Source organism: Salmo trutta, chromosome 32, assembly GCF_901001165.1.
Source record: "Salmo trutta chromosome 32, fSalTru1.1, whole genome shotgun sequence".
NCBI lineage: Eukaryota > Metazoa > Chordata > Actinopteri > Salmoniformes > Salmonidae > Salmo > Salmo trutta.
The window spans coordinates 24,503,612-24,513,906 of NC_042988.1; the positions used below are offsets into that span (position 1 = coordinate 24,503,612).

Sequence of the window (10,295 nt, forward strand, 5' to 3'; positions counted from 1 at the left end):
TGGGAGTCAATTGGCCGCTAACTAAAAACTCAACATTAGCATGCATTTTGTCAACAAGAAGTACACCATTACAAATATGTTCTGATATGTGCGATAATTAACTTGCTATCTGTAATGTATACCTTTGGAATCGTGACATCGCGTTCTTTGGAGAAAAAAGGGCACGTTTCTCTACTCATACCCTGACTTTCGGAAGGGATTTCGTGATGATTATTTTAGCAACAGCGTGACGAAGCAAGACAACGTCAACGCGATTGGTCAACAGTCTGCTGGGTGGGTCGTTATGTGGCTCATTCATTGCCCAATAGGATTCCTATCTCCTTTCTCTAATATCTCTGATCATACCCATACCACAGCGGAGGGTATTCAGAGAACAAGTAATGGCGTATTTTTGTAGGCATTAACTCATTCCACAAGCAGAAGGGGTAACCATTTTTGCGAACTCCGCCATGGTTCGTTAGCCAAAGCCTATGGGGAAATTAATGGCGGTTTTGAATAAACGCCGATAATAAGGTATGTGGTAAACACAGACTTAGGAAATCTAACGTTTTGTTCTATGAGATCATCTTCATCAGTTTACGTCACTTTGTGAATTTATGTATTTATGAAAAATAAAGCACAACGCTTCATAATTCGTAAAGGGCATGTTAACTGACTGATATCTCATATTACAAAATATATAAGACCTCCTCAGACCTTTTAGGCATTTATTCCAAACCCCTATTATTTCCCCAACTAGAGGTAACTCATTACTGGGTTTTAGAACTACAAGTTGGCGAGATATTTACCATTTAAGAAACAAAACAAGAGTTTATTGGTCATATTCAGGTAAATTCTATTGGAAAATGGAGGTAAATTCTGTTTCGTTTAAAAAACGTTTTGCAACTGAATCGGCGGACTGAATTACATCCCAGCTGCCCGAAAGCGCTGCTTGTGCAGTTAAGTGAAAACCCAAGCTTTGTTTTGAGAATATTTCATAATTGTACATTTTGTTAAGCTCCAACACCGGTATGCTCTACAATGAAGGGACCCATAATAAATGCATGCTTCATAATGTAAGTAGCTTTGTATAAACAAATGCTTTTTTTTAAATTATTGTTCAGTCTCTTATTCATGGCATAAAAAAACATTCCTTCAATAATCCTGCGTTCATAACCATGGTAGTATTTACCAGTTGTGAAGTCATTAGGTAGTATTTACCAGTTAGATACATTCACAAGCTTTGAACTCGCCGATTGGCTAATGGCCAACAAACTGCGCCAACCATAAACAAAAACAATATTAATATTGCTTTTTATAAATAATGTTTTGTTGCATTTAACTGCCGAAAATGCATTTCCCCCCGAAAATGCTGTTATGGAGGTAATTGCCTTAGTATGTGACGTCAGAGGTCAGCATGTGGGAGAAGTCAGAGCTCAGGGATGATAGATAAGTTTCCTACTACTAATTACCAGTTGGAGGAGCATTAAAGTGAATTTTTCCAAGATCAGGTAAGGTGAAAATATCTACAGTATATACTACAATAATGTAAGGTGAAAATGTCTATACTACAATAATGTACTACAATAACGCATGTTTGGATTAATTTACTGGAAGAAAAAAAAAGTTTAGTGTAAAATAAAGAAATTGCTTTTAGGATAAGCTTATCACTATTCCATCATCTATGCATGATATTTTGACTGATTTTGAATTGATCCAGTTGGTTCATAAACTCCTATCATCCTCCTGTGTAACAATCATGACCCAGTATACCAGCCAAACAACCGTAAAAGACAAGTGTTTCTAATCAAAATGATAAAATAAAAACCACATCCAATCAATTATTCAGTTTTCCATGGCATGATGTTCTTCAGAGGATCGCTCACTGTTGGTGTTGGTGTTATCGTCCGTGCGACCGTCGGGGTTACCGTCCGTGCGACCGTCGGGGTTACCGTCCGTGCGACCGTCGGGGTTACCGTCCGGGTGACCGTCGGGGTTACCGTCCGTGCGACTGTCGGGGTTACCGTCCGTGCGACCGTCAGGGTTACCGTCCGGGTTACCGTCCGTGCGACCGTCGGGGTTACCGTCTGGGTGACCATATGTGTTAGCGTCAGTGTTGATGTTACTCTCTGTGTTGCTCCTTAAAAAGGAGACCCTCGTAACAGTGCTCTTTCCAGCTGTTTCCTTTCCAGATTCAATGCCAACCATGTCTGTAATAATAGATAAACACAACAAATTACAATTATGTTAGTAACATAACACAATTACAATTTAGATTACAGGATTACAATGGCAGAAAAATCCCTGCTATGGTACAGGAATTGCACTCACCTTGCGGATCAGAGTCTTGTCCACCCTCTTGATTTGACTGGATTGCAAAGGAACTCTCTCTGAGCTCTGCAGGACTGAACTGTAGGAAATATAACAAGGACAGGCAGAAACACACCCATTCAATTGAAATGCAATCCATTATGATAAGAGTTAAGCTATAACTACAGAGTAAACTTACAGACAGATCCCTAGGGGTGGTGACCGGCTGTGGTCCTTTGCAGCACAGCAGAGAGAAAGGTCTCTGCTTGGTCTTGGGGTGCTCCTTGAAACACAGGCTGAACACCTTTGCAGGGAGGCAGACATCCCAGTTGTCTGGATGGTCCTTCACAAGATCAGACACCATCCTGTTGGGGTGAAGCCCACCATGGTCAAAGTTGAGTACGAAATTAAAAACCATATAAAGGAATGAGTCTAAAACACAAACCTGCTGATCAGGGTCTGTGTGGCCAGATCCAGTGATCCAACTTGCCGATGACGGTATAAGAGAGAGAACCCCCTCAGCTTCAGATGACTGTTCAAGGCAAGGTTGATCTAAAACATGAATAAATGTAAAAACACCTCATACGATTGTCTAATGAACCACTCTGGACCTATTGACCGCTAGTGCATATATGAACCAACCTCAAGATTGTTGCAAGGTATGTATAACAGTAAGTATGTGACAAAATATATTTTGCCTCACCTTACTGGTAAACTTCCTCTTTAGTCGAACAAGGATTCCAAAAGGGAAGCCAAAGTGAGAGATGACTTCAGCTACATGCTGTGCTACCTCAGTAGAGCTACAACCTCTCAGGGGGAAGGCCTCCACCCATTTGGAGTAGAAGTCTGTCAAGGTCAGAACGTACTGGTGTCCGTTCGGTGTTAGGGGCAGTGGTCCTCTGATGTCCATACCCAGCCACTCCCACGCCTCTGTGATCTGGGTAAGAATGGGAGACAATGTATAGTACTGTTTTAATGACACTTATTGGTTTTTGATCCAGAGTGAGACATATTAGAAACACAGACCAATGAATCAATGATCAACTTGGAGGCTCTTTCCCTAACCCTGTATTAGAGACTGAATGTTTACACATCCTTCATTACCTCTATTATGTGCTTGAGGGGTGGAAGTTGGAACTCCATGTTCTCACATGCCACCTGAAAATAAAGTGCATTGTTTATCAAATCCTTAGCATAATCTATTGGTATATAGCATAAGCTACAGGTTATTCCAGTGAGCAAACAACTTACCTTCGGGGCAACATCATCTTTGAATCCCCAGCGAATACTCTGCAAAGATCAATATGAGGAAAATGTTATTAAATGTCTACATAATGCAAAACCCCAGTAAATCATCTCTGTATATCTGGCAAAGCAACAGTCCAATCAGACCACCTAGAGCCACTCACGTGTGGTAGACAGTAATCACTGTGGAAGAAACCTGGGAGGGATTCAGCCATTTGGATTTCTTCATCTACATGGATATACCAACTTGAAGAGGTAACTTTTTCTGGAGCTCTGATCCGTCAAAATAGAAGTTGACAATTGAAAAAGCAAGAACTAGAACACAGGTAGAAACCTTACTGCTCTACAGTGATGTTGTGCATTCCAAAAAGAACAAATTTAACTTTCACTTAAATTCATGAGGTTATTTACTTAGTATTGTCTTTAGCCAGCTTGCTTGTCTCTGATGTGGTGGTGGGGCTTGGTGTTATGACCGGTTCAGCCACTGTAACAGCAGGGGCAGAGGTATACTTCTCTGGCATCCCATCACTCTGCATGGCAAAAACAAAGATAATGACCACCATTACTGCGTGGACGCATCTACTTTAAACGTACCGTGTGTAGGCATTGCATTTACATATCAATGCTTCACTTACCAAGTGAAAACATTGCTGAGTTACATCAAATGCAATACCAACATGGACACTAATGTGCAATGTGTGATGCCAAATACAGCAAAGGAGTTATTAGCCTCTTCCAGTGCCTTACCCTGGCTCTTCTACTCTGTGGGTGGATGGATGCCTGTAGAAGGAACACATTTAATTTAAATCACACGTTACAATATTGTAATCATCAGTTATCATAAACCGTATTATTTGTGTAGTTAGTTCTGACTTTGGGATGTATCTCGCTAGATACATTTTTGGTTGCAGCGTACCTTCTTCTTTTGAAAGTTCTCTGGGAAGTCAAAAATGGTCGGGACTGCGTCTGGCGTGAGACGTTGACGTTTGTCCATCCGGCAAATGTACTTGTCTTCAAAGTGAATGGAGCACACACGGTGGTGGTGTTGAGGATTCCAGTCTTTCCACTTCATATTAATAATCCATCGCTTGCGTCTTTCAGGGTCATTTTTGGGGAAACTGTTACAAGAAACATTAATACATCAGCAAACTGGTATCACAAAAGTATCAAATGATGAATAGTAAATCCATAAATGATTTATGTAGATTTATAAGAGAACAGTATCGCAACAGAACATATAATTTACCTAATTAAGCTTTTTTGTCAGTTTATCTCCTGCACACTAACGTTATTTGTACTAGCTAGCTATAACTTTTACTTTAGCTAACAATAACATAGCTAGCAACCGTACCCATAGTAGGCATCACAGTTATGACCAAATAATTGTTACTGTTCTAATTACGTCGGTAACCAGTTTATAATATCAATAAGTTACCTCTGGGGTATGTGGTATATTGCCAAAATACCACGGCTAATAGCGTTAACGTGTCTCTCGAGCAAGACGGTAAAACGTACCTAAAAAATCCTACATCAGCTTTGGGACCGCGATTTTTGCAGTTGTATGCTGAACACAGCGTTGGCATTTTTTGTGGCTATGTGAAATGAACAAATATAAAATACGAGGCACAACTAGCTAGCTAAACGTTCTCAGAGGTGATGATGCCGCCGGATGTTAGAGTTTTTTTTACACGGGTTGTTCTTGTTCTTCTTCGTGTAGTTTTCTGGCAAACTACACGCTTTGTTGCGTATTGCTGCCTTTCACAGGTCGGAGTGTGAATTGCAAATGTTCTTCACAAAATGGGCAAATAAAATGCACCATCTACGTTTACATAAACGCCACTATTCACGGTTGCCAGGTTTAGCTTACATTTCTAGACCAATGACTATTCAAAACCCGCACACAAGGCCTATAAATCTAGCCCAACATGTTTTTTCTGCAGCAAGGGGAGTTGCCATATTTAGCAAAAAAAAAAACTTTTGCGTAACATTATCGAGCAAATTAAGAAGGAATATCAACGTAATTTGTAACGACGTAAGATGAACAATTCGGGTTGACGTCAAAATTCTTGAGAGCTAAAGTGACTAATAAAGGAATTTAAATATATCGCATTGGTCTATTTGGGAGATTGACTAGTCATTTCAATAGGCATAGGCTAGAGGCTAGACCTATGAACTAAAATATGGGTTTATGATTGTAATTCAACTTTGTCATAGTTTGGTTAGCTAGATGTGTAACCGATGTGAAATGGCTAGTTAGTTAGCGGTGGCGACTTGTTGCACCCTCGACAACTACTACGATTATTATTATTTGACAATGCTGGTCATTTATGAACATTTGAACATCTAGGCCATGTGCTGTTATAATCTCCACCCGGCACAGCCAGAAGAGGACTGGCCATCCCTCATAGCCTGGTTCCTCTCTAGGTTTCTTCCTAGGTTCTGGCCTTCTAGGGAGTTTTTCCTAGCCACCGTGCTTCTACACCTGCATTGCTTGCTGTTTGGGGGTTTGGGCTGGGTTTCTGTACAGCACTTTGAGATATCAGCTGATGTAAGAAGGTCTATATAAATACATTTGATTTGATTTGGTGCGCGCTAATAGCGTTTCAGGTAACGATGCTTCGTGGGTGTCAGTTGTTGATGTGTGCAAGGGTCCCTGGTTCGAGCCCAGGTTGGGGCGAAGAGAGGGACGGAACCTACACAGTTACTGGCTCAATGCTCTAACCACATTTAATGTCAGTTTTATTGTGGACTTTTTCCCATAACAGAAGCATGTGAGGGAGTTCCATAACTTCCATTTCAAAATTCCACTGAGCATAAAACCTTATTTAACTAAATGTTTTACATTAGTTCACTTGTTAGTTTTTTAATCAATTGTTAATGTAATTGTACACAAACACTGTATAGCTTCAAAACGTGGTTAAAACTATCATTTTGATCTCATGAATTTGAGCGGTTCAATTTCTCCAGCCCCATCCCTCAACTCTTTTGCCAAAACAAGTGGCGGGGCAGCCAACCGATTGTTGTTTTTCGAATTGCCCCTTTAAAAGCTAGAATCCTTAAATTGGTGAAACTGCCACATCCATTTGGCATATTACAACATCAAAAAAGTTAATGCAAACAAACTGTTTTTCCCCTTCGGAAATCATTGCAAGCGCAATAGAACAGCAGAATATGTACTGGAATTTATTTTACCACGCTGCCGGACGTTCCTCTCCTCCGTTTCATGAACAAAACAAAAACAATATTAAAGACGCTGGGGCGAACAGTGGTGCTGTTTCCACAACTGCGGATTCGATCATTAAACCGAAACTAAACCAAAATTCCTGAATCAAACCAAAGTAACCCTTCTCCCACTAACAACAATAAACCTATCATAACAATTCATCATGGGAGCTCGTCAGACCCTCTGCCCAACCCTGACCTACTAACCTCCTCTCAACCTGGTTTTACCTCACAGTTTCACAAATGGGAAACACAGCCTCATGTGTCACAATTGTTACACTACACCTGATCTTCCTGAACCGCAAAGGTACTAGTTATTATACAGGCTAGCCCCAACGTGCCGATGCTATCCCTTGCTTGGACAGCATTGTCCCGCATTTTCCCATTGACCAAAAACTATACAGAGCTTTCAGAAAGTATTCACACCCCTTGACTTTTAACACATTTTGTGTTACAGCCTGAATTTACAATTGATTAAATTGAGATGCTACTGGCCTACACACACACACACACACACACACACACACACACACACACACACACACACACACACACACACACAATACCCCATAATGTCAAAGTGGAATTACGCTTTAAGAAATGTTTACAAATTCATAAAAAATTTAAAGTTGAAATGTCTGGAGTCAATAAGTATTCAACCCCTTTGTTATGGCAAACCTAAAGAAGTTCTGGAGTAAAAATCAGCTTAACAAGTCATAATAAACTGCATAGACTCACTGTGTTCAATAATAGTGTTTAATATCATTTTGAATGACTACCTCTCTGTCACCCACACAAAATAATACAGATAATTGTAAGGTCCCTCAGTCGAGCAGTGAATTTCAAAAAACAGATTCAACCACAAAGACCAGGGAGGTTTTCCAATACCTCGCAAAGGGCACCAATCTGAGATGGCGTAGCAGTCAGACATCTTTGTCATGTCCCGTGTGTGTGTGTGTGTGTATGTGTGTGTATATATATATATATATATATATATATATATATATATATATATATATATATGATTTTATTTTTTAAATAGTTTTTTTTTTTTATATATATTTTTTTTTATACTTTAGAACCGGAACCCCCAAAAGAAGCTAGCAACGAGTTAGTAGTCAGTTAGCCACTGCTAGCGGTCATCAGCTAACCTCAGTCCGGTCAACTCCAGCCAGGCTGCACAGCGCGATTTAACCCAGAGCATATCGGACTGCTTTTTCTCTACCACATCTCCGGATTTCTACCGCAAGCTCTGAGCGTTTTCACCTGGATCATCGCAGCTAGCTAGCTGCTATTCGAGTGGCTACTCCTGGCTAACGTCTCTGTTCTGAAGCAAGCACCAGTTAGCCTGAAGCTAGCCTCGTGCTAGGCCCATCTCCCGGCTAGTTGAAGAGGTCCATCACCCACTCCTTGGGCTACAATACCTATTTTGCTAATTGACCTGGACCCCTTTTACTGCCGACACGGAGCCCCGCCAATCCATCACGACTGGTCTACCGACGTAATCCGCCCGAGGGGGTTTCAACATGCTCCTCTGTCGCGACGTCCCCTGAAGGCCCATCTACTAGCCTGCTAGCTGTGCTCCGCTACCTGTCTAGAGCATATAGGACTGTTTTTTTTCTTCCTCTACCACATCTCCACACCTCCGGTTTCCTACCGCAAGCTCTGAACCTTTACACCAGATAATCGCAGCTAGCTAGCTGCTATCCGAGTGGCTACTCCTGGCTAACATCTCTGTTCCGAAGCAAGCACCAGGTAGCCTGGAGCTAAGCCCACCTCCCGGCTAGCTGAAGAGGTCCATCAGCCAATTTCTTGGGCTACAATACATATTTTGCCAATTGGCCTGGACCCTTTTAATGCCCTGCCATTTCATCAAAACTGGTCTGCAGACGTAACCGTCCGAGGGGGCTACAAAAAAATTGTTGCGATGTCCTATGATCACTCGGCTACGCATGCCTCTCACTAATGTCAATATGCCTTGTCCATTTCTGTTTTGGTTAGTGATTGTCTTATTTCACTGTAGAGCCTCCAGCCCTGCTGAATATGCCTTAGCTAGCCCTTTTGTTCCACCTCCCACACATGCGGTGACCTCACCTGGTTTAAATGGTGTTTCTAGAGACATCTTTCTCATCGTCACTCAATGCCTAGGTTTACCTCCACTGTACTCACATCCTACCATACCCTTGTCTGTACATTATCCCTTGAATCTATTCTTCCGTGCCCAGAAACCTGCTCCTTTAACTCTGTTCCAAACACACTAGACAACCAGTTCTTATAGCCTTTAGCCATACTCTAATCCTACTCCTCCTCTGTTGATGTAGAGGTTAATCCAGGCCCTGCAGCGCCTCGCTCCACTACCGTTCCCCAGGCGCTCTCATTTGTTGACTTCTGCAACCGTAAAAGCCTTGGTTTCATGCATGTTAACATTAGAAGCATCCTCCCTAAGTTTGTTTTATTCACTGTTTTAGTACACTCTGCCAACCTGGATGTCCTAGCTGTGTCTGAATCCTGGCTTAGAAAGGCCACCAAAAATCCTGACATTTCCATCCCTAACTATAAAATATTCAAACAAGATAGAACTGCCAGAGGGGGCAGAGATAGCCAGAGGGGGCAGAGTTCTGTCATGCTATGCAGGTCTGTACCCAAACAATTCGAGCTTTTACTTTAAAAAATCTACCTTTCCAAAAACAAGTCTCTCACCGTTGCCACTTGTTATAGACCACCCTCAGCCCCCAGCTGTGCCCTGGAGACCACACCATGTGTGAATTGATTGCCCCCAATCCATCTTCAGTTCATACTGTTAGGTGACCTAAACTGGGACATGCTTAACACCCCGGCCGTCCAACAATCTAAGCTAGATGCCCTCAATCTCACACAAATTATCAATGAACCTACCAGGTACAACCCCAAATCCGTAAACACGAGCACACTCATAGATATCATCCTGACAAACCTTCCCTCTAAATACACCTCTGCTGTCTTCAACCAGGATCTCAGCAATCACTGCCTCATTGCCTGCGTCCGTAATGGGTCTGCGGTCAAACGACCACCCCTCATCACTGTCAAACGCTCCCTAAAACACTTCAGCAAGAAGGCCTTTCTAATCGACCTGGCCTGGGTATCCTGGAAGGATATTGACAACATTCCGTCAGTAGAGGATGCCTGGTTATTCTTTAAAAGTGCTTTCCTCACCATCTTAAATAAGCATGCCCCATTCAAAAAATGTAGAACCAGCAACAGATATAGCCCTTGGTTCACTCCAGACCTGACTGCCCTCGACCAACACAAAAACATCCTGTGGCATACTACATTAGCATCAAAAAGCCCCCGCGATATGCAACTTTTCAGGGAAGTTAGGAACCTATATACACCGGCAGTTAAGGAAGCAAAGGCTAGCTTTTTCAAACAGAAATTTGCATCTTGTAGCACAAACTCCAAAAAGTTCTGGGACACTGTAAAGTCCATGGAGAATAAGAGCACCTCCTCCCAGCTGCACTGAGGTTAGGAAACACTGTCACCACCGATAAATCCACAATAAT

The 10,295-nt window shown here is 41.9% G+C and overlaps 1 protein-coding gene across 5 annotated transcripts; it reads right to left on the bottom strand.

The window, feature by feature from the left end:
- Positions 1 to 788: 788 nt before the first annotated feature.
- Positions 789 to 6,983, bottom strand: LOC115171506 (uncharacterized). Of its 5 annotated transcripts, none has more exons than XM_029728419.1 (12): positions 6,964 to 6,983; positions 4,451 to 4,652; positions 4,282 to 4,314; positions 3,946 to 4,064; positions 3,699 to 3,807; positions 3,541 to 3,579; positions 3,394 to 3,447; positions 2,993 to 3,226; positions 2,735 to 2,841; positions 2,489 to 2,654; positions 2,311 to 2,389; positions 789 to 2,189 (listed from the first exon to the last, which is right to left on the bottom strand). In XM_029728419.1, the coding sequence occupies exons 2-12, from the start codon at positions 4,604 to 4,606 to the stop codon at positions 1,825 to 1,827; spliced, it is 1,461 nt and encodes a 486-aa protein (XP_029584279.1). In that variant the 5' UTR covers positions 4,607 to 4,652; positions 6,964 to 6,983; the 3' UTR covers positions 789 to 1,824. The 5 variants fall into 5 exon arrangements, with proteins under 5 accessions (XP_029584279.1, XP_029584277.1, XP_029584275.1 ...); XM_029728417.1 differs by lacking the exon at positions 6,964 to 6,983 and adding an exon at positions 6,727 to 6,923; XM_029728415.1 differs by lacking the exon at positions 6,964 to 6,983 and adding an exon at positions 5,050 to 5,222.
- Positions 6,984 to 10,295: the final 3,312 nt, after the last annotated feature.